The sequence below is a fragment of the Pelophylax lessonae genome, assembly GCF_965119305.1.
Source record: "Pelophylax lessonae genome assembly, chromosome: 8".
In the NCBI taxonomy this organism is placed as follows: Eukaryota; Metazoa; Chordata; class Amphibia; order Anura; family Ranidae; genus Pelophylax; species Pelophylax lessonae.
The window spans coordinates 145,204,792-145,230,240 of record NC_138775.1 but is presented as its reverse complement, the minus strand read 5'-3'; the positions used below and the strand labels follow the sequence as shown (position 1 = coordinate 145,230,240).

The window sequence follows — 25,449 nt, the reverse complement described above, 5'->3', positions numbered from 1 at the left end:
ATCAAATACCAGCAAAAGAAAGCTCTGTTTGTGGGAAAAAAAGGACGTAAATTTAGTTTGGGTACAGCATTGCATGACCGTGCAATTGTCAGTTAAAGTTGCACAGTGCCCAATCGCAAAAAGTGGCCTGGACGTAAGACAGCAAAATCCTCCGGTGGTAAAGTGGTTAATATACCCTAGAAGGTACATTTAAAATCTAATTCAGTTCCATGCTTTTTTTTTTTTTTGCATATTTATATATTGAGGTTGTTAATCTCTAGGGGTAGATTCGATTGAACACTCTGACCCCACACTGTATAGTTTATGTTTGTCAATAGTAGAATGTCCATCCATAGACACACATACTGAACTGATTTCAGTTTTGTTCTTTTTTTTTTTTTTTAGCGCTTCACTTTAGTTTGAGTTTACACAGAGTGAACTTTCCTAACAGGGATACAGATGGCAACACAATTTTCTCTACAAAACAAAAAAAAATGATTAGACTATAGATATTGACTGGCAGTGTTTTATGCAGGGGCGTAACTACAGGGGTTGCAGGGGTTGCAATTGCAACCGGGCCCCATGCTTCAGGGGGCCTGTGTGGCTCCCCTGTACACCTGGATAGGAGAGGCGGCGGGGGGCAGCATGCAGAGAAATCACTGTCCTCCTCTTTCCTCCCTTATGCCCCCACATCTCCTCCTATCCAGTTCACTTGTGTTCTGCTGTCTCTGGGCCCCTGTGTGCTCCCCTGGTCCTCCCCGCCACTGTGCTCGCTCCCCTCTCCTGCTGGCTGCTGCAGGGGATGTGTCACAATAGAGAACCAGGAAGGGGTCGGTAAATATGTTATTTACCACCTCCTTCCTTTTCTGAATGGACAGAGTCATAGTCAGTGACATTGTAAAAAAAAAAAAATGAAATGATAAAAAAATAATACTATTAAAATACCAAAAAATAAAAACTACTGACACCAGTGGATGAACTTCCAGCATCGCAAAGGTGCTACTTGCGACCGGCCCTAGCATTCCACCACCATGGGGAGGCCCCAAGATGGCAGGAATGGGGCCCACTGCAGAACTTGTGAAAGGGTCCTGCTGCGGGACCATAATAAAGGGCACCACAACGAGAGTAAAGGGCCCCAGGATCAGTGGGAAGAGCCCCAGGCTTGAAGGGAAGGGCCCCAGCCAGTGGTCCGGGGGGCCCTTCATGGTTTCTTGCACCGGGGACCTGAAGGTTCTAGTTACGCCTCTGGTTTTATGCATTGTCTATTTTTTCAATGCAAAGTAAGACAGAAAGATTATTTTGAACTTGACAGTTTTTGAAGGAGCTCTGTCCTTCACCCACTCACTGTCATCTTTGACTGCCTGCACATAGGCACAACCAAAACAAGATAGGATCATTCTTTAGTGGAACTTAACCATGCAGATTGTCCTCCCTCTATTAAAAAAAAAGTGCATGTGCAGATGCTTGCCATGAGGGCACATGGAAAAGAGGAGGAGCAGATTGCGCCAGCATTGGACCCCCGAAGAGGAGGTTTGGGGCTGCTCGGTGCCATACCAGTGCACAGAGCAGGTAAGTATAAACCTCTTTTATATTTTAGGTGAAAAAGGGAGCCTTTATTATCACTTTAAGATAATACATTACTATTAAAACTCTAAATAATCATATACTGTTTACATACCAATGTAAAGCACGATGAAAGTGACTGCTCTCTGGTTCACCTGGGACAGTGCGAATTTCTGACATTTTGGTTTATGGCAGTGCTGCAAAAGAAAATATGCTGTTATTGAATAACACAAAAAATAATATTGGTTAATAACTCACATTCAATGTTCTTGATAATGGTTTTGGGATTAAAATGAATAAGACTGTAAATGTAATCTGCCTCAATTGATGCACTGAGAATTTTCTTATATTTCTTTGTAAAAGTATTAGCAAAAACTAGAACATACTTTGTGGACTGGTAAGGGTATAAACACAAATAAAGATGTATGGTTTTGTTATTGGAGCTTGAGCCCATCACAACTGCCAACTTCACGGAACTCATATTCTGTGTGATAAGCAGCCCCACCAGGGAGGGGTCTTCAAACTATGGCCCCCCAGTTGTTCAGGAACTACAATTCCCATCATGCCTAGTCATGTCTGTGAATATCAGAGTTTTACAATGCCTCATGGAAAGTGTAGTTCCGCAACAGCTGGAGGGCCGTAGTTTGAGGATCCCTGCCCTAGGGGTATGGTCTGGGATGGCGGGTAGTTTGCTTATCAGTAATCATACATTTCTGATAATATATCATTACTTTTAGAAAGCTAAAACACTAGAATCAGGAAACTACAGACCAGTAACATTGGCTTATGTTTATGTAAATTTGATGGCATACAAGCAAGTGGAGTAAAGAATAATCAAATAAAAAAGAAGCACAGTTCATGAAGGACGCATCTTGTCACACTGTCCTGGTCATTTTTTTTGAAGAGGTAAGTTTAAATCTGATACTTTAAAAATCTGTCTGACAATAGCCCTGGCAGCGAAATATACTAGACTTGGAATCTTAATGGCAAACAAGCACCAGACCTGTGACAGAATGCGGTTGTATTAGCTTGTGACCCATAATGATGTAGAACTATTAAAATTATCAGTATAATAATGTTTTACAGATGTATGGTAATGTGCATGGTTATATAGCAGAAGAAATTGACAGTTAAGCAAATAAACCATACTAATAGCATTGCCTTTATACATTAAAAATAATATAAATGGCTAAAATAGACATGGAAAAATTCACTAAGGAGTTTGTAAAAGTTAAAGGGGAACTAAACTGTACCTGAGCGCCACAAATCAAAAACACCATTTGATTAAATTTTAATATTCAAATAAACTCCACAATACATCCATTTCTCCATGCTTTATTTTGTTGAGATATCACTTTCTAAAACAACTCCCCTAGCAATTCTAGCCACAGCCAAGTAAGGGCAAAAGATTTATGTAGCATTTACTTCCTGGAATCCATTTGCCCTTAAACCAGGCAAGCAGGCAGGAGGGCATACTGAGAAAGCCCCTCTTCCAGATGAAATTAAAGGGCTCACTTTATTTTTCCTGACATTCTGTAACCTTTCTGCACTTGAAAAAAAGTCCTAGGAAATATTGAAAAATGAATATGTTAAATTAGAGCCAAAGTGCTGTTTTGTCTAATTAATACCACATTCACTTAATGAATTTTTTACATTTCTGAAGTTAATTCCTGGTTTCCATTCCTAAGCAAATATTGTCAAACATCCCAGGAGTCTTCAGGAGGGGAGGAGGGGTTTTCTCAGTTAAGCACACCCTCTGCCTGCATGCCTGAGCTAAGGGCAGATGGATCCCAGGATGTAAATGATACTGTATATGAATCATCTGCCCTTACTCAAGATGGCCACAGCTAGAAATGCAAGGGGTGTTTTTCAAACTGATAAAGCATGGAGATGTGGATAGATGTGTGAGCTTGCTATGAATATTAAAAATGAATTAAATAGCGTTTTTGGTTTGTGGTACTCCGATGCATTGTAATTCAGTTTTATCAAATACAAACACAAAAGTGGTGAGAGATCTTATATGTGGTATATTCTTCTTAAGGCCCCTTTCACACATACGGATCGTTTTTTCATCTGCTTTCATCAACATCCATTTATTGAACAAATAAAAGCCCTATTTTTCATCCATTAAAAAAACAGATTGGATGAAAAATGAATGAAAGCGGATGAAAACGGATGACAACCAATAATTAAAAATAGATGACATTGGATGACAACGAATGAAAAACTGATGAAAAAGGTTAGAAAATGGATGAAAGACTGATGATAAAGGATGAAAAACTGATGACAAAGGATAAAAAACTAATGTTGACTGAAAAAAACTGATGACAAAAAAACATGACTGTACTTAAAGTGGTAGTAAACACAGTATTTTTATTTTTACCTATAGGTAAGCTTATAATAAAGCTTACCTGTAGGTAAAATAAAAATCTCCTAAACGTGCACTGTTTAGGAGATATTCTAGGGAGCAGCAACCTGTGACGTCACCGGGGCATTCGCTCTGAAGGAACCCCTGCTGACGAAGTCACTCACATCACAACGCGTACAGGGGGAGGAGCCTACTCGTGCACATCGCCTCCAGGACGGTCAGAGGCAGTCTAACTGAGGAGCCCGCAAAGCCCGCACTGCTTAAGTGCAGGTCAATGTAAGTTACTGCGCTGTTTTTTGCTTATCTTTAAATAAAAGCTATATACAGAGAGCATTAGATCTCTTTCTCTTTGCATCCATGTGAGCGTGTTTGTGTTACTCTGCAAACAAATTATTGGGGTCCCAGAAGGATGGGAGGTCTGCATCATCTTTACCATCCTACCAGTCCAGTGTTTCCCATGTGTGTTTGACTCATTCTGAGTCTGGGAATGAGGTGAGCTGCTAATTAGCACCATTGCACAGGAGTGAAGGAGTGGAATACTTTTTCTTTATGTACAGCACTATTGGACTTTTACTTGCGACCCTTTTGGAGCACTTAGTTGTTTGAGCACATTACACTAGGAATTGCGTTATTGGGATCTATGTATATTTATTTCTGGTATACATCTTGTTGCACTATATTTTGATGCATATTTTTGCTGCACTATTCATTTGAGGTGGTTATTATTGATTATATATCATATATCTGTTTTAAGGTCACGTTATTGTATCACCATTTTTACACTTAATAATTTGTGCACTTTGGCGCTGAGCTAATTTTTGGGGCCTATAGAGGCCAACACTTCTGTATACTGTGTGAATGCCTAATGTACCTTCAGCCATCAAATACTACGTACTTTCCTGTCAGTTAAACACATGTGTGCTAATTTTTGGGGCCTATACAGGCCGACACTTACTTCTGTATACTGTGTGAATGCCTGATGTCAAAAGCCTACAGCACCTGGCTGTAGCGGAATGGACACTGAGAGTGTGGCTTATGTTGAAAGAATGACCATAATATTACTGAACAGTGTCCCTGAGGAAATATATAAAGACATATTGCAGATTGCTAGAATATGGCAGCAGTGTTTCATAGACCCCTGCTAGTGGGGTGGGGTTTGTTATTGTGATATTCCATTGTCCTATTGCTCCTGTCTGCCTTGTAAGCATATTATGGGATGTGTGTTTGTGTGGAATGACTCCAAGAGGGAGGGGGTTTTGGCAGAGTGTAGATCTCTTGTGTTTTCAATAAATAAGGCAGTCTGAGTTGACTCCCAGCTTATGTGTTGTCTAGTTCTTGGGAGGGAAGGATTGTATAACACTACCTGGATTGTTGCGTGCTGTATCTGCCTAGTTGGATTATGACCTGTTTTTCTGTCTACCAGCAGAGCCAATGGAGATTAAACTACTCCACCGCTACACAGGCAGTCTCCCATCCAGGTACTAACCAGGCCCGACCCTGCTTAGCTTCTGAGATCAGACGAGATGGGGCATGTTCAGGGTGATGTGGCCATAGGCGATCACCACTGCCACCCTCGACCCCTTTGAACTTGGCCATGGCAAGATGGCACCTAAGCAGAAACAAAAAGGAAAGCCAACGAATAAAGGAAAAGCCAAAAGCCTACAGCACCTGGTATTCCCAGGCGGTCTCCCATCCAGGTACTAACCAGGCCCGACCCTGCTTAGCTTCGAGATCAGACTAGATCGGGCGTGTTCAGGTTGATGTGGCCTTAAGCAATAACCATTGCCACCCTCGACCCCTTTGAACTTGGCTATGGCAAGATGGCACCTCAGGAGAAACCAAAAGGAAAGCCAACGAATAAAGGAAAAGCCAAAAGCCTACAGCACCTGGTATTCCCAGGCGGTGTCCCATCCAGGTACTAACCAGGCCTGACCCTGCTTAGCTTCCGAGATCAGACGAGATCGGGCGCATTTAGGGTGATGAGGCCGTAGGCGATCACCACTGCCACCCTCGACCCCTTTGAACTTGGCCATGGCAAGATGGCACCTCAGGAGAAACAAAAAGAAAGCCAATGAATAAAGGAAAAGCCAAAAGCCTACAGCACCTGGTATTCCCAAACGGTCTCATATCCAGGTACTTACCAGGCCTGACCCTGCTTAGCTTCCGAGATCAGAAAAGCATGGATGGGAGACCGCCTGGGAATACCAGGTGCTGTAGGCTTTAGGCTTTTGGCTTTTCCTTTATTCGTTGGCTTCTCCTGAGGTGCCATCTTGCCATGGCCAAGTTCAAATCGGTCGAGGGTGGCAGTGGTGATTGCCTACGGCCACATCACCCTAAACGTGCCCGATCTCGGAAGCTAAGCAGGGTTGGGCCTGGTTAGTACCTGGATGGGAGACCACCTGGGAATACCAGGTGCTGTAGGCTTTTGGTTTTCCTTTATGGTTGGCTTTCTTTTTGTTTCTCCTCAGGTGCAATCTTGCCATGGCCAAGTTCAAAGGGGTCGAGGATGGCAGTGGTGATCGCCTATGGCCACATCACCCTGAAAGCGCCCAATCTTGTCTGATCTCGGAAGCTAAGCAGGGTTGGGCCTGGTTAGTACCTGGATGGGAGACCGCTTGGGAATACCAGGTGCTGTAGGCTTTTGGCTTTTCCTTTCTTCGTTGGCTTTTTTGGGTCAAAATGACTCTATTTTGGTCTCCAAGTGTCTAAAAAGCCTTTGTTAGTCAAAATAACTGCATTTGGTCACCAAAGGTCTGAAAATTTTGGCCTACCCGTGCTGTTCCTTCAGAGCCCTGTGCAGTAGTCGTGACTCCCGCATGCATGCACTGGAATGACGTCATCGTGGCTCAGCCTTTCAAGTGGCCGCAGCCCGCAAACCCAAAAGGAAGACCGGGGGAAGATGGAAGCCTCTGCATTGGTGACAGTGCGCCACTGCAGGGCTTAGTTTCAAGGTAAGTCTTTCACAATGTGCTAGTATGCATTCCCTTTACCTTGTAGTGGTTGTTTGCTTGTTTTTAACTTTTACTACTGCTTTAAACTGCTTGCATATTAAAGGCTTTACTGTGTGGTTTGTATCTGCTAGCATATGCTCCTGAGGCAATCAGCAAAACAGCCTATGTTCAATACAGATGTGAATATATGTACATACTCTATTTGAATATTAACTGATTGGATGTTTGCATGATACATAAATATGGCCACTGGAAAATTTAAATGACTCAATATCAAAAAGTGACAGTTTGGTGTAAAGGAAAACAGGCTGTTTCACACATGCATGTGTTTTTGGGTGTGAGAGTTCAGGAAACGGTTTCATCTTTTCATCTTATGTCACAATTTCACATCCTTCTTCCCTTTCTCTGTAACCACAGTTATGTGTGAACCTTGAAGAAAGAGGTTAATAAGTGAAATATGTACATAGGTATTTGTATTGGACCTTTAGGATGCTTTTTCCAAATGTAGTACCTGTCTCTTTTAATTAGGTCTAGCAGGATGCATTTATTTCATTTAACAATATGTATGCCTTTTTTTTTTTTTTTATTGCTTTGTCTGCTTCTATAAAATATGTTGTGACCTAGTTAAGCAAATACCTAATTTAATGACATTATTACCTGGGTATTATTTGATATGCCTTTATGCATAATCCATGTTTACTAGCCTATAGCTCGTATTGTTGACCAGAGACTTAAAGCTGAACTTTAAGCTGACTTAAAGCCTTACCTTCAGGCTTGCAAAATTGTACACGCTTCTCTCATCCACTAAAACTGCTTACTATATTTTCAAAGGACACTGTGAGCTTCTCACAGTTGGACCAGGGAAGGCACAGTATAAGCAGATTTATGTGATATTGAAGTCAGGTTTTCTTTTTTCTTTTCTTAAATAGATGTAGCACCCTTCAAGGTAGGTGCTAGGCAAAAGTATAGTGGGCCTTGGCTGCCTAACAGCAGGGCCATCATTTTCAGCTGGGCTGTCATGTCTCCCAGGTATTACTATTGAGACTGGGGAGTCTCCCCACTGGCTCCATGAGAGGGTTCTCATTGGGCAGTGGAGGAAACCCAATCAGTGGCACATTCAGGCTTGTATCTACCCCAGAAAGGCAGATTCTGCAGGACAGGATTCTGGGAGTGGGTATAAGTTTGAAGGGAGCGAATGATGCAGCGTCTTTGGTGGGAAGCAGAGTCCCAGGAGGGAGAGTACGGCTGTCTCTCCTCCTGTCAGAAGGATCAGGTGTCGCAGGCAGCTTGCCTGAGGATATAGAAAGAGCTGAGCTGAGCTGCAGAGAGGACCAGCGGAGTAAAGGGGGCCCAGTTTTAGGAAAGCATTCCAAGTTCATGAGCACTGTAACTGCCCCTGGTGGTCTGCCTAGCTGAGAGGGGACTGCTCCGGTGAAAGTCCAAGGGATCCAGGAGCTAGTTAGCGGTAAAGGGGGTGCCTAGTGAGAGGACCCTGAAGTGTCAGAGGGGGTGCCTAGTGAGAGGACCCTGAAGTGTCAGAGGGGGTTCCTAGTGAGAGGACCCTGAAGTGTCAGAGGGGGTGCCAAGTGAGAGGATCCTAAAAGTGTAAAGGGGGCATCAGCGGTTGGGCCCAGCAGCATGCAGTGTGCAGGGTACAGTGTTGAGAGTTGCAGCAGCACAAGCAGTTACAAGGAGCTACCTCCATCGGTGAAGGGCAGGAGGGAGTTGTTCACAGGACTTTTGAGCTTAACAGAGTGTCAAGAGTCAGGTTTCACTACAGTCCAGTTAATCAGAGGGTTACAAGTCAAGTTCTAGCACAGTCCAGTTATAAAGCAATTTTCAAGCATCGGTAAGCGTTGGTCGGCATCCAAAAAACAGGCATTTTTCTACAGAGTGTCCCAGTTTTACCTAGTTGAGCCAGAGGAGTATCCCACTCATTCCCTTCTCCCATTCCCATTTTCAAATAAACGAAACAAACCAAAGATGCCAAAATGGTCATTGTCTCAACTCTCCCACTTGGGTATTCAGCTTAAATGGGCTGAAGGTGTCACCGGTAACAATGGCAGACCCATGTCAGGCCCAATGCCTGGAAAACCTGCTACATAACAAACATGTCATATTTACCTGCTCTGTGCAGTAGTTATGCACAGAGCAGCCCCAATCCTCCTTTACCCCCGCCGGCTCTCCACCTGCCAAGTGCCCTTACAGCAAACAGCTTGCTGTGGGGGCACCTGAGCAGGCTCACTCCCAAGCTGCTGCTTTGCATGTCCATTCAGACACAGAGCCATGGCTTGGCTCTATCCCCTCTTTCTTCTCATTGGTTTACTTGCTATAATTGACTGCTGTCTCAGCCAATGAGGAGGGAGAGTCTCTGGAGAGAGCCAAGACTCTCGTGCCCATCGGTGGATCACAATGGGGCTCAGGTAAGTATTGGGGGGGCTCCCGCACACAGAATGGTTTTTACCTTTAATGCAAGGAATGCATGTAGTTAAAAAACATTGAGCCTTAACAACCACTTTAAACTTCAGCTTTAAAAGTGGTGGCCATTGTTGCCATTTGGAGACAGGCTTTATATGGACATTATCTTCAAGACTGTAGTGTAACTACCTCATAGGTGGAAGGAGAGAGGGTCACATGTTCTCCCATTTTTAGAACTACAAATTATTTCAAAGTATTCTGGTTGACAAACAGGATGCTGTTGCAGAGATGGTTAGGTAAATTCTACAATGAAGTGTGTGGGCTTTCAGGTTAACCTGTAATTCTGTATAGATAAAGTGACAAGATTACTTTAGATAAAGAGAGTAAGGGAGCTTCAATATTCACTGTGAAGGCACAGAGTACTATGCATGATTTGTTAAAAACTGCATGAGCTTTGAAATATGAGTAAAGCAGAGGAAGTAGATCCGCTAAGGTCACTATATTAGGCACAATTTATGTTTGCACTTTTTGTGTATAGACTGCATTTATTATATTTTATCTACATATGGTTCTGATTTCACATGGTATATTGCCCAAGCAATGGAATAGGAGCTAAGCGGATGTAGTAGATCCGCCAAGGACAATATATTAAGCACATTAAAGCTTGGATTTTTTTTATAGATATTGTGTTTTATTTCTTGCATGAGGTATGAAATAGGTGTCAAGCTGAAGAAGTATAGTATCTCACAAAAGTGAGTACACCCCTCACATTTTTGTAAATATTTTATTATATATTTTCATGTGACAACGCTGAAGAAATGACACTTTTCTACAATGTAAAGTAGTGAGTGTACAGCTTGTATAACAGTGTAAAATTGCTGTCCCCTCAAAATACCTCAACGCACAACCATTATTGTCTAAACCACTAGCAACAAAAGTGAGTACACCCCTCAGTAAAAATGTCCGAATTGGGCCCAAAGTGTCAATATTTTGTGTGGCCACCATTATTTTCTAGCACTGCCTTAACCCTCTTGGGTGTGGAGTTCACCAGAGTTTCACAGGATGCCACTGGAGTCCTCTTCCACTCCTCTATGATGACCTCATGGAGCTGGTGGATGTTAAAGACCTTGCGCTCCTCCACCTTCCGTTTGAGGATGCCCCACAGATGCTCAATAGGGTTTAGGTCTGGAAACATATAGGGAAAAAAAGAGTGCAGCGCTATCTAATATGGTGTAACCCATAAATCAAAGTGAAGTATTAAATGACATAAATAACACAGTGAACAAAAAAGTCCATGAAATGTGTTCCGAAAATGAATAGTGAGTGGTGGTAAAAAGTCCCAGAGAGGTGATGATAGACCCGAAGACTTGGAATCCAAAGGTAAAGGCAGGGGTACACCGGTGGGATGTAAGTAGCAAAAATGGCAGCTTACCAGAAGCTCAGGCCTCCAACTTAATGGAATGGCCACATGCGCTAAAGCAATGATTCCAAATGGATCACCTCCTCCAGAGACCAGGTATCCAGGTAAATTCCTCTATATCACATAGGAACTCCACTGACAGGTAGGCCTGTGCGCAGGCAGCGGGAGCATAACGCATCAACAGAGGCAGGACGGAGGAAGCAGGCCCTGGGCTGGTGGTGAGCGGAGAACGGCGCTTCAGGCCTACCTATCCTTCGGGTCTATCATCACCTCTCTGGGACTTTTTACCACCACTCACTATTAATTTTCGGAACACATTTCATGGACTTTTTTTGTTCAGTGTATTATTTATGTCATTTAATACTTCACTTTGATTTATGGGTTACACCATATTAGATAGCGCTGCACTATTTTTTGCTTTATATTGTTGATCTTACTATTGGTCAAGTGTTTTCAGCTGCTTAATATTTATTCATTTTTGCTCACTTGTTTTACTCACTATTAGCGCAGGATTTTTTGTGTTTTATTCTAGGTCTGGAGACATGCTTGGCCAGTCCATCACTTTTACCCTCAGCTTCTTTAGCAAGGCAGTGGTCATCTTGGAGGTGTGTTTGGGGTCGTTATCATGTTGGAATACTGCCCTGCGGCCCAGTCTTGGAAGGGAGGGGATCATGCTCTGCTTCAGTATGTCACAGTATATGTTGGCCTTCATGGTTCCCTCAATGAACTGTAGCTCCCCAGTGCAGAAGGTAAGCAGAAGTAGTAAATCCACTAAGGGCCCTATGTTAAGCACATTCGAGCCTGGATCTTTTTTTACGTTTCAAACAGTTACTTTTATTGAAAATTGTAATGTTAAGGAATAATGAAAATGTACTTTGAACGAACTGACAATAAAATAACAGAACTTTCCTTGAGTCTTTCATCTTTTCAAGTACAGATCTTTACAAGACATAGTACAACATAGAGTAAGAGATAGTTATTAAGCGTTTGCCTAATGGAACAGACTAACGTACTCAGAATCATTGATATCACTAATGGCAGTGCTAGAAAGTCAGAAAGATTTTTATACAGGTATCCCTTATTTTAACACAAGTTTCAGGAGCCTGGAGCCATCTATATCATATCTTGTTGAATTTAGATGGGCAGCCTTTATGTATATACATAAACTTATTGTGTGGCAAGGTATTATTCATCTCTAATAACCAAGCATTAAACTCAGATGGTAGATTGCGCATCCATTGTCTAGCAATAGGTTTTCTAGCTGTGAATAAAGTTTCATGTAGAAAGATCTTAGTATATTTGTCTATATCAGGTTCAGGGAATATCCCCAGAAGACACATTTTATGGTGTAGTGTTAGAGGAGAACCCATGTTATCATGTAGGAACTGTACAACTTATCCCAGCTCACAGGAGCACATAGGGCAGAGAGTGTTTTGGTCTCTTTTATACCTGGCTAATCTGAAAGGAGTGAGGTAGGAGCGATGATGTATGTATAGCGGAGTAAGGTGATCTGACAGTTTAGTTGACACTATTTTGCAAGTGTCCAAAGCTTTGCTCCATTCCTCATCCTTCAGTGAACCAACATCTCTCTCCCACTTTGGTTTAAGCTCGTAAGCTAATTTGGATGAGGAGGGAAGATGTAACATGGTATAGAACCCTGAAATCAATTTTTTGGGATCTGAACTTTTGATTACCTCCATGATAGGAATGGAGTCGAGCTGGGGAATTATGGAGGGGAATTGAGATTGAAGGGCATGTGGGACTTGTAAGTATCTGGAAAAACGTATAATTTGGCAGAGTTTATTCAGCTTTCAAACTATCAGATGGTTTGAGGTATCCATTTGCCAAAAGGTGAGATAGATAGTACACACCCCTGATACTCCATATGGTTGAGTCTGGAATGGAACATAATTGTGGAAGTGTAGAATTATGCATAGAGATGTGAATTCATGAAATGGGGGGAAGTTCAGCCTGTCGGATACCAAATCCCATATACATCTATACTGATATAAGAGGGATTGACAATCTCCCAGAGCTTCTACTCCCCTGGTCCTGCTTGTTATAGCACATAGAGGATCTGCTGATGAATGTGACCATTTGGGGCATAAGAAAGTAAGGAATCTAGACCTGTCGGTTTTATCAATATGAAAGAGCTGGGATAGCTGAGCTGCAAAGTAATATATATTGATATCTGGGAGAGCTGCGCCTGAAAGGTCAGTGGGGTTTTTTGTCTTCCTCCAAGGAAATTTGTGTCTGTTGGTGCCCCATACAAGTGGCTTGAGCAAAGACTCCATTGATTTAAAGTATTTGAGAGGTAAATATACCAGTGAGTGCCAAAGGATATGTAGTATTTTACGTAGAAGTTACATTTTTTTAAGGTTTATGCGGCCTATAACTCCTATAGGTAAATTACCCATATTTTAATTTTGGCCTCTATTATGTTGAAGAGGGTTTATATATTGTTGGGAATATATTCTTCTGGGGAGCTGGTGACTTGAAATCAAAGGTATTTAATATGATTGACCCTAAAGAGAGATTCGCTTGATCTTGCGGTGGTGGGAAACTGTCTAGAGGGAGTATTTGGGATTTATCCCAATTATTTTTTGACCTGAGAAAATTCCAAATTGTTCTATGAGGGTCAAATCCAGTGACAAGGATGTACCAGAGTCGGCAAGATATAACATGTATATCTGCATACATACTTATCTTTTCTGACAGGGAGTCCAAACACAAGCCAGTTTCATCAGGGTGGGAACGTATAGCCATCGCTAGTGGTTCAGCGGCCAGAGCGTACAACAAAGGGGACAAGGGACAAGGGACAACCTTATCGGGTGCCTCTGATGAGGGGAAACGACTCAGATGTCCATCTATTTGTCATCATCCTGGCCGCTGGGGCCTGGTACAGCAGTTGTACCGAGCTTGGACCTTTTTATAGATATTTTGTTCTATTTCATTGTTATTAGGTTTTGATTTTACATGGTATATTTTGGTGTAATCGTGTGCATTGAGGATAGCGCTGCCATTTTTTTTTTTTTTTGCATCATATACTTTAAAGGGACAGTGTACCCTTTATGACCAGCAGCAAGTCCAATTATCATTTATAACAAATAGCATTGGTTCTTTTTTTCACACTATTTTAGAAGTGATAATAAGCACTGAGCCCACATAGGCACATGCCAACATTTATTTCTTTTGTTTTTCCTAAAGAGCATCTTTGAAAATGAAATATACATTGTTTAAACCACTTGCATTCCCCTGAACAGTTTATGCTGATGTAGACAAGAGCTGGCTATGGTATTGCTCCATCCAACAGACACTTTTAAGTGGGGCTATGAGTGAGCTTTTTACCCCTAGTGCCCAGTATTGGGATAGCTACATCACTTCCTGCGAGCAGAGCAAATCCCTTTATGCCTGGCCAGCAGAGGATTTTGGGACCAGTAGTCCCTCTGTCAATATACACTGTATTCCTAAGTGCTGATCAGACTACACATACCAGAAGGTTGGTGATGAGGAGAGGATAGTGGGAGAGCAGATAAATTGAACTGCAGGCGGCAGGCTCGCTCTTTTGGGAAGCAGGACTCTAAGCTGAAGGACAGGACAGTCTGTTACCCTTTTCTTGAGAGCAAATCAGGCATTGCGGCCTAGTCCAGACTGAGACTGGGAGACATCCGACAGCAGGCTCCTTCCCCTATATGAAGGAGCCTGTTGACGGATGTCTCCTCGCTGATTATACTGATGAGAGATCGGAGTATTCCAATAGACCTTGTCTGGCTCGCACAGCCTTGATGTGCCTTTTAATGTGAGTCTGTTACTTTGCAATTTGTTTTCTAATGCCCCATACACACGTGCAGATTATCTGAAGACTTTTGTTTGCAGACTTACCTTTTCTATGTAGTGCAAGGGCCTGCCGGATTGCATACAAATTGAAAGTGTTTAGGTTTGACCTCATATTATATGGTTTTGGTAAGTCTGCAGACAAAAGTCTTCAGATAATCTGCACGTGTGTACGGGGCATAATACATTTTGTAACAGCACTAGATCTGTCCCGTTTTTTGTCTTATACTGGAGACACAGCTAAGGGGATACAAGATTGGAGATTGAAGGATCATCGGTCAGTCATCACCTTTGGAATATATTCCTCTTTGGGAACAGCTATTTCTGACCCACTGGTAACACAGGGGTCAGAACGGGAGGTGAGCAGCCACTTTTATTGGTGAAGGATTGCACCTCAGGAGATTCACTTTTTTGTAATATTTTTGGTCATTTTGCACCACTTTTGCACACTCTTATAGCACAGGACTTTTACATTTATATATTTGTTCTTTTCTAAATACTTTTTCAATATGTATTCATTTTAAAAGCCTTTTTTTTCACTATTTATATTTATTCAATATGAATGAAATATTATTTATTTATTTCACTTAGATTTACTTATATTTATGACATTTATTTATAATATATATGTATTCATTCAAGTGGCGCTGCATTTTTTTGGATCAGTTTTTTATATTTGGTATGCAGTGGAACATAATTATATAGCAGCCGCCCCATTGATTGCACCTTATATTTAACACTATATTTAATATCACGTTTTTTTTGTGTAGAGTATTTATTTATTTTGAGGTCAGTTATTACCAGTTTGCGCTGATTTTTACTTTTTCTAATAATAATCATCACCTAGGTGTGATCACTTTCATTTTCTGGATCTCTGTGCAGAATTTGTAGTTTTTCGTTTCAATGTATCTGGTTTGTTATGGATTAAGGGTCAGGATCAGGTTTGGGTCTGCTGCTACTATGGGTTCAAGGGTTTAAGATTCATGATCCTGATAGATTTATGTGTGGATTTGCCCAGTAGAATTTTTCAAACCATAATGCACTGTATGGCCTTTGAACTTTGACCAGCAGGCTTAGAAGAGCCAATAAGGAGGATTTGGTAAACCAGTATCCTCAATATAAAAGGGAGGGCACATAACAGGCATAGTATCAGCAAATCAAAAGCTCTTGTAAGGAAACTATGGTTGCAATTAAGTGAACAAGCACATCGCTCTTCTCACAACCTATAAATCCCAATACTATTTCAAAAAAATGCTAATAAGATTCAGAATAAAAAAATAACATTTATGTGCAAAAATTATTAGAAAAGATAATGTCCAAATATTATATAAATTGAATAAAGTGTCCAAATATTGCATACGTCCCTTTTTGTTATCCATCAATGAACTGTGATCTCCTTTGGCAATATCATATAACAATGATGTTCTTCAAAGCAACACCACCACCCATGTAATCATAGCAACTCATCAGACTAATTTGACCCCTACATCAACAGACAGTAGCACTTTATGCAGTAAAAGCTCCACTATCGATCCTCTCCTTTACTCAAACCATGTTCCACATTCCTCAATTGACAGAAGCAGACTGACATAGTGTGACCTCAGTCTGCACCTGCCACTTGAGGATAGTAGAATATGGAGTGATCAAAGCAAAGCATTTAGTTGGTACTAACCATCTGTACTTGGTTAGTATTGCATCACTTGTACACCTAAACCACTATATAATATATAATTTACATTCACCACATCCTCCTATTCCCATAGATAAAAAAGTTAGGCATACACCTGTTAGATTTATTGTCCCTGATTAAAGCTGTCCTGTTGCTGGCCAATTTTTCACTACTGTATCCTCTGAAGTATCTTAAAGAGGAACTGCAGTCTGCCCACATAATTTGTAATAAAAACATTCTAAAGCTTCCCTCCAACCAGTTTTGCATGTTATTTTATATATATACTGTGATTCTGTACTTGTTAAATATGCTGCAGAAACCTACCCCCACCAAGACTTTCTGCTGCAATTTTAACTGTGGGCAGCTGAAGCTGCTGCCTGTTCACTTCTTGGATTTACACAGACACATAGAGGCACATAGACACAGACATACACATACATACAGACACACATACATGCAGACACACACACACATATATATATACACGCAGACAGACACACTCACACCACTGTTTGCCTGCACATTTCTCCTCTCTTGATGAAAATTCATGTATCTCTGCAGACTCCTGTTATCTCTGTCCTCATCCAGCTCTGCAGCTGTCCTTGGCTCTCCTGTGACTCCCCTCCTCCCTTACTGGCAAACTCTCCCTAGAGAGAGAGAGCTGTGCATGATGTCATTAGTCTAGGCTAATTAGCAGATACGAAAGAGGAAATGGGCTGTATAAGGTATTTACTGGCAGGAAAAAAAATGTATTATCCAAAGTTAAAACAACAAGGGCAAAAGATTTAATAGATGGAAAAAAATGGATTAAAAAATGACTGAAGGTTTGCTTTAAAGTAGAACTAAATACAAAACCTTTTTTCTTTTTTGATGGAGTAAGAGAGGGCTCCTGTAGGTTTTTGCCATCTGTGCCCATCTAATTTTCTTCACTTGCTGTTCCATAGCCAAAATAAGAAGTAAGACGAAATCCCTGCAAAGTGAGGGAATTCCTTTTTGTCACCAAGGTTACCAGAACTAGTGTCCTGGTAACAACACAAGATTTGTGATTTTCTTTTACTTTCACTGGTAATGGTAAATAGGACAAATAAAGACGGTAAACCTCCCTAATGGGGATAAACACCTGACAGATGCACTAATCCCTCTCCATTCAATCCAAACCTTAAAAAAAAAGGTTTTGTCTTTAGTTGCAGCTCAATTCTTCTAGTAAAACACCAGTCTGTGCTCTTTGCCTCTAATAAATTTGGGCCTAATCTCACTCATTGAAATTGACCTGCTGCTGGCCACTATTTCACTAATACACTGTACTCATTTTCTCTAGTATACAGTATTTCAGCCAATTCTCTCTCATTAAACGTAACTTCTGCCAGTCAGTTTTACGCTGCTGTATCATCTGCAATAATCAAATTTTTAATGAGAGCTTGTTAGAATTAGAAGTGATAGGACAACTTTGGATCAGTGAGAACAGAGACAGCCACAGCAAACTACTGGAGCTATCTGTTGGTCAAAGCTTGTCTATAACCGTTTGTTGAAAAAGCTACCAAAAAAAGGCCCTTTTAAAACTGAAATGAATGGGATTTGAGTGCTGTTGTATGTAAACTAAGCTAATTATAAAATAAAAAAAGTCAATTTCACAGCCAAATATGCACTGCTAGTGTATGCTGCTGTTAAGACTATTTGCAAAAATCATACTGTTCCTTAACACCATGTACAGCTTTAAGGAATCCCCAAGCATGTTATTTAAAGCAGTATTACAAGCAAGTACAAACATTTATTATCTTGCAGATTACCATTTTTATTTATTTTTTTTAGCCTTTCTTTCTTCTATTTTCATCTGGTGATCCAGCCAGCAAGTCTGTTGTTTCAAAAGCACAAGCTCTGCAGCAGAATGTATCAGTTTACATTGATGAGACAAACCATTTAACACTGGCAGGGGCACTTAAAATGATCAGCTTTTATTTATTCATGTAAAACCTTTATTCCAAAAGGAAAAAAAAGTTTTCTGCAACCGCAAGCTGATGCTAGGCTTCAATTTGTTAGTGTATCTTAATCTGCCAATACAGTTAACACTACCCCCCCCCCCCCCCCCCCAGACTGACAATTCTGCTGTGTGCTGTGCCTCCTGTTCTCATTCTTCTAGAGTGTTTTTTCAATAATACAGGAGGTGTGGTACTGGCCAGATCATCAAGTGAAAACAGAGGGAAAAAAAGCCATAGAAAAGAAAACGGATACAGCCACCCACCACATCTAATAACTGGTAAGCTGCGATATAACACATTTTTGATTTTGGGTTTAATTCCACTTTAAACGATTTGTGCATTTACAATGTGCCCTCAAAGCCACAAAAACGGTCATCTTCTTGCTGTACAGTATTCACTTTTTTTTATACATTTATACATGCCTTTTTTGGCAGTAGTTTGCCTATTAGTCTTAAGAATGGCAAGAATTTACCAAGATCCATCGCCCCCCCCCCCCTATAGACTACAACAGGACTGAACACTAAGTTTGAATTTCACCCCTCTTGTACACAGTCAATCCAGATGTTGCCCACTGTGGTCTGTCTCCACTCTCCATCAAAAATGTGAAAGAATGTATCAGCAGCACTTCATTCTGACCTCTACTTGCTATATTTATTGGTTGTCATCAAAGTGACTGCATACAAGAATGTCTTTACCTGGGAACCAATTGTTCTTGGTGTGTTTCACCACTCCTGGCTTAGTCACAAGGATTAGCCTATTAGCCTTCAGGATGGCATGAATTTAACAAGATTCAAACCCCATAGACTACAATAGGATTAGGCCCCATGCACACGGGGCGTTAGAAAAAACGTACGTCAAAGTTAGTTCTGACGCCGGAAAAAGCAGCTGTAAAAACGTGCTTTCAGTAGCTTTTTCCATTGGCGTTATTGCACGTTTTGCCACATTGCTTTTAGCAGCGTTTTTTTTTCTTCCATTCAAAATCAATGGTTCCCTATGGGAGCCTATTGATTTGAATGGAGGTCGCACCGCAACACCGCAAGTCGGATCCGACTTGCGGGGCGACTTGCGCTGTGAGAATCTTGAGGGGGAACTCCACGCCAAAATGGGAAAAAAACGGCGTGTGGGTCCCCCCCAGGGTTCCAAACCAGGCCCTTCGGGTCTGTTATGGAATTTGAGGGTAGCCCCATGCCGAAAAAACGGCATGGGGTCCCCCCCAAAATCCATACCAGACCCTTATCCGAGCATGCAGCCCGGCAGGCCAGGAAAGGGGAGGGGACGAGCGAGCGGCCCCACCCCCCCTGGACCACACCAGGCCACATGCCCTCAACATGGGGGGGGTGTTGGTGCTTTGGGGCAGGGGGAGCTCTGCACCCCCCACCTCAAAGCACCTTGCCCCCATGTTGATGAGGACAAGGGCCTCATCCCCACAACCCTGGCCGGTGGTTGTGGGGGTCTGCGGGCAGGGGGCTCATCGGAATCTGGAAGCCCCCTTTAACAAGGGGGCACCCCAGATCCCGGACCCCCTCCCTATGTGAATGGGTATGGGGTACACTGTACCCCTACCCATTCACCCCATAAAAGGCAGTGTATGGAAATAACGACAAGAGACGTTTTGGAAAGTTTATTAAAAATCTTCATCCGACTCTTCTTGTCTTCTCCTCTCCGGGGTCTTCTCCGGGGTCTTCTGCTCTTTTGCTGTCCGCCCTTCTTGTCTTCTCCTCTCCGGGGTCTTCTGCTCTTTTGCTGTCGGCTGTCGGCTGTCTTCTTCCTCCGGTCCTCCTCCGACGACGTCTCCGCTGATTATGCCTATCTCCGGTCTCTTCAGCTTATTATATAGCCATTAGGGGCGTGGCCCCGATGACGTCATCTGGAGGCCCCGCCCCCTCATGTCACATATGACGTCATCTGTGACATGAGGGGGTGGGGTCTCCAGGTGACGTCATCGGGGCCACGCCCCTAATGGCTATATAATAAGCTGAAGAGACCGGAGATAGGCATAATCAGCGGAAACGTCCTCGGAGGAGGACCGGAGGAAGAAGACAGCCGACAGCCGACAGCAAAAGAGCAGAAGACCGGAGAGGAGAAGAAAAGAAGAGAGGACAGCAGAAGAGGGGACAGCAGAAGACCCCGGAGAGAAGAACACAAGAAGAGGGGGACAGCAAAAGAGCAGAAGACCCCGGAGAGGAGAAGACAAGAAGAGTCGGATGAAGATTTTTAATAAACTTTCCAAAACGTCTCTTGTCGTTATTTCCATACACTGCCTTTTATGGGGTGAATGGGTAGGGGTACAGTGTACCCCATACCCATTCACATAGGGAGGGGGTCCGGGATCTGGGGTGCCCCCTTGTTAAAGGGGGCTTCCAGATTCCGATGAGCCCCCTGCCCGCAGACCCCCACAACCACCGGCCAGGGTTGTGGGGATGAGGCCCTTGTCCTCATCAACATGGGGGCAAGGTGCTTTGAGGTGGGGGGTGCAGAGCTCCCCCTGCCCCAAAGCACCAACACCCCCCCCATGTTGAGGGCATGTGGCCTGGTGTGGTCCAGGGGGGGTGGGGCCGCTCGCTCGTCCCCTCCCCTTTCCTGGCCTGCCGGGCTGCATGCTCGGATAAGGGTTTGGTATGGATTTTGGGGGGGGACCCCATGCCGTTTTTTCGGCATTGGGCTACCCTCAAATTCCATAACAGACCCGAAGGGCCTGGTTTGGAACCTTGGGGGGGACCCCACGCCGTTTTTTTCCCATTTTGGCGTGGAGTTCCCCCTCAAGATTCCCACAGCGCAAGTCACCCCGCAAGTCGGATCCGACTTGCGGTGTTGCGGTGCGACCTCCATTCAAATCAATAGGCTCCCATAGGGAACCATTGATTTTGAATGGAAGAAAAAAAAACGTATAACGTGGCTTAACGCACATTAAGCAACGTTATAGCAAAGTTATTCAGCTTTTAGCAGCGTCAGGCGTTTTTAACGCTGTAACGCTGGTCCTCAGAACGCGCAGGTGGTGGGTTCTTGTTGCAGCCTAAAAACGCCTAAGCCACTTACAGCTCAAAAACGTCTGAGTGTGCATGAGGCCATAGAATAACATGGAGGGGCGTTTTTAGGCTGCAAAAAGAAAACGCCTGACGCTGCTTACAGCGGCGTTAAAAACGTCCCGTGTGCATGGGGCCTAAACTCTAAGTTTGAATTGCACCCCCATTGTACACAGTCCAACCATATGTTGGCAACATGGTCTGTCTCTACTCTTCATCCAAAATGTGAAAGAATGTATCAGCAGCACTTCATTCTGACCTCTACTTGCTATATTTATTGGTTGTCATCAAAGTGACTGCATACAAGAATGTCTTTACCTGGGAACCAATTGTTCTTGGTGTGTTTCACCACTCCTGGCTTAGTCACAAGGATTAGCCTATTAGCCTTCAGGATGGCATGAATTTAACAAGATTCAACCCCCATAGACTACAATAGGATTAAACTCTAAGTTTGAATTGGACCCCCATTGTACACAGTCCAACCATATGTTGGCAACATGGTCTGTCTCTACTCTTCATCCAAAATGTGAAAGAATGTATCAGCAGCACTTCACTCTTACCTCTACTTGCCGTATTTATTAGTTGTCATCAAAGTGACCACATACAACAGTGTCTCTAATCGGGAACCAACCTTTCTTGGTGTGTTCCACCCCTCCTGGCTTGCTCACAAGTATAGTGCGAGCCATTCAATTAAAATATGACATATGACATGAGTCGAAATTGTATATGCTATATTATTTTTTTTTTTTTATTTGCTATTTTTTTTCCCACGAAAGTGGAGTTACCTATAAAGCTTCTAAATCTCCTATTAGTAAAAAAAAAAAAAAAACGAAAGTTAGCTCAGTGGTTAAACAAATTCAGCTAACAGTAATGACTGAGCACTTTCTTACTTTCTCACTAGATCAGACAGTAAGCAGTACAGGAAACATGCACTTCACAAATGGTTTTACATTTTAAGAATAGTGGTCAAAATCAGTGTCCAGGAACCAGGTCCACCAAAGCAGAACCAGGTCATTCTAGGACAATAGAGATGACAGCGTCCTGTGTCAGTAGCACCATAGACAGTGGGGTTGGCATGAAGGACACTGAAATTGCAACAGATAATTGCCGGGGAGTTGGCCAAATTAAAAAAGGTGGGGTTTGAACTGAAAACATTGAAGCAGGTTATTAACCACTTTACCACCGGAGGATTTTGCTGTCTTACGTCCAGGCCACTTTTTGCGATTCGGCACTGTGCGAATTTAATTGACAATTGCGCTGTCATGCAACGCTGTACCCAAACGAAATTTAGGTCCTTTTTTTCCCACAAACAGAGCTTTCTTTTGGTGGTATTTGATCAACTCTGCGCTTTAAATTTTTTGCGATATTAATTAAAAAAAGCCACATTTTTGAAAAAATAACAATATTTTTCTACTTTGACAGTTAAAAAATATCCAATATATTCAATTTTTGTCATATATTTAGGCCAAAATGTATTTAGCTACATGTCTTTGACAAAAAAAATTCTCAATGAGCGTATTTTTAACCGCTTTATGACTGGAATGTTTTACCCCATTCCTGACCAGGCCATATTTTGCCATTCGGCACTGTGTTATTTTAACGGACAATTGCGCGGTCATGCAACGCTGTACCCAAATTAAATTTATGTCCTTTTTTTCCCCACAAATATAGCTTTCTTTTGGTGGTATTGTATCACCTGTGGGATTTTTACTTTTTGCGCTATAAACAAAAAAAGAGCGACAATTTTGAAAAAATAACAATATTTTTCACATTTTTTTATATGAAATTCCCCCCAAAAAAATGTAAAAATCAAAATTTTTTTATCATTTTAGGCTAATTTGTTTTCTGCTACATATTTTTGGTAAAAAAAATCGCAATAAGCGTATTTTGATTGGTTTGCGCAAAAGTTATTGCATTTACTAACTAAGGGAAAGATTTCTGTCATTGTTGGTGTTTTTTTAACGAGTAATGGCGGCAATCTGCGATCTTTTTTTTGCGGGACTGCGACATTGCGGCGGACAGATCGGACCCTTGACTGACATTTTTAACACTTTTGGGGGTACCGATGACATTACTACAGTAATCAGTGCTATACATATGCACTGTTACTGTAAAAATGACACTGGCAGGGAAGGGGTTAATTTTTATTGGAGAGGGAGGGGTTAATGTATGCCTGGTGCTTACTGACGTGTGTGAGGGGAGGTGACTGAGTGACACAGGGACAGATCGCAGGTTCAGCTATGCTGAACCCTGCAATCAGACCCTGCCTGTCACTTAGGAGATCTGCCTGCTTTGTTTACACAAGCGGACGGATTTCCACACAAGATCCCCGACGTTCGGGGAAGAGCGGCGGTGATCACCGCCGCTCCTCCCCTGGCCTGACTCCCGCTGTAACTGAATACAGCGGGAGCGAGCCTCCGGCGGCGCACGTGCGCCGCCGAGAGAGGGGAATGTCTGGTGGCGTAGGTCTACGTCGCCAGACGATAACGAGCCACTTTGCAGCCGTACAGTCAACGTGACTGGTCGGCAAGTGGTTAACAGAGACTGTGCCATAGATTTGCGAGCAGTGGAGCTGACAGTAAATAAAAAGAAGATGGGGCGAGGGGCAGACCTTTGTAACTTGGGATTGTTTAAGCAGGACAAAGGAGAGGAGAGATAAGATCCCTATAGAACCAGGAGCAATCAATATGGGAATAATGTTTGTCCATTTGTAATGGATAAATATAAGTGTTTAAATGCATGTAATGGAGACTTGAAGCTAAGAGTTTATGGCATGTGCACTGGGTGCTAGGTGCTGAGGCGTTATGACTAGTGTTGAGCGAACACGGACTGTATTATTCGTGTTCGTACCGAATAATTGGATTTTTTGTACCCGAACACGGACACGGACACTTTACTGTATGTTCGGGTAAAAATCCGTGTTCGGTCGTTTTATTTCCGGGTTTTGCATGCTTTGGCGCTCTTTTCATGGCGGGCTTTCAACAGCCAATCAACAATCGTTTAACTGGTGTGCCTTAAGCCATCCCAGCCATGCCTGCAAATGTCTCAGTAGCTGTGATTGGCCGTCTGAAGCATGTGACCAAGTCTTTATAAGTTCGAGGCAGCCGCAGCGGCGTCATTATGCTGCTTAGATTCAGGGACAGAGCACACATCAACGTCCTGGCTGCTGATTAGGGAAAGATAGGCAGGAAAAAACCATTTGTGTCCGGATAGAATTGAGGGACAGGTCGGAGTGTTTAGGCAGGACGAGTTGTAGGCATTTTAGGGATAGAGTCTGCTGAATTATAGGGTCAGTGTCTTCTACAAACTACAATCGATATTGCTGTGTGGGGGGTGGGGTCTGCACTCAATCCTGATCTACGATCTCTTCTCAATCCTGTTAGGGACAGAGTCTGCTGAATTTTAGGGAAACTGTGTTCTACAAACTACAATCGATATTGCTGTGTGGTGTGGGATTGGAGATAGGCAGGTGTCAGTGATCCACATCCATTTTTCTGTGTGTGAGCTGCAGTGAACACAATCTTTTTGGGCTGCAGTGAACACAATCTTTTTGGGCTGCAGTGAACACAATCTTTTTGGGCTGCAGTGAACACAATCTTTTTGGGCTGCAGTGAACACAATCTTTTTGGGCTGCAGTGAACACAATCTTTTTGGGGTGCAGTGAACAAAATCTTTTTGGGGTGCAGTGAACACAATCCTTTTTGGTGTGCAGTGAACACAATCTTTGTGGGGTGCAGTGAACAAAATCCTTTGTGGGGTGCAGTGAACACAATCTTTTTGGGGTGCAGTGAACAAAATCCTTTTTGGGGTGCAGTGAACAACATCCTTTTTGGGGTGCAGTGAACACAATCTTTTTGGGGTGCAGTGAACAAAATCCTTTGTGGGGTGCAGTGAACACAATCTTTTTGGGGTGCAGTGAACACAATCTTTTTGGGGTGGAGTGAACAACATCCTTTTTGGGGTGCAGTGAACAAAATCCTTTTTGGGGTGCAGTGAACAAAATCATTTTTGGGGTGCAGTGAACACAATCTTTTTGGGGTGCAGTGAACACAATCTTTGTGGGGTGCAGTGAACACAATCTTTTTGGGGTGGAGTGAACAACATCCTTTTTGGGGTGCAGTGAACAACATCCTTTTTGGGGTGCAGTGAACACAATCTTTTTGGGGTGCAGTGAACACAATCTTTGTGGGGTACAGTGAACAGAATCTTTGTGGGGTGCAGTGAACACAATCTTTGGGGGGTACAGTG

At 42.7% G+C, this 25,449-nt stretch overlaps 1 protein-coding gene across 1 annotated transcript in view; it reads right to left on the bottom strand.

Annotated features, from left to right (window-relative positions):
• SELL (selectin L) overlaps positions 1–25,449 on the bottom strand; it is a gene marked incomplete at both ends in the record, with an annotated part of 319,522 nt that overhangs the window by 213,608 nt on the left and 80,465 nt on the right. The window contains one exon of the mRNA XM_082266317.1: positions 1,658–1,739. Coding sequence (XP_082122443.1) covers positions 1,658–1,739 — 82 coding nt within the window. The remainder of the gene's footprint in view (positions 1–1,657; positions 1,740–25,449) is intronic.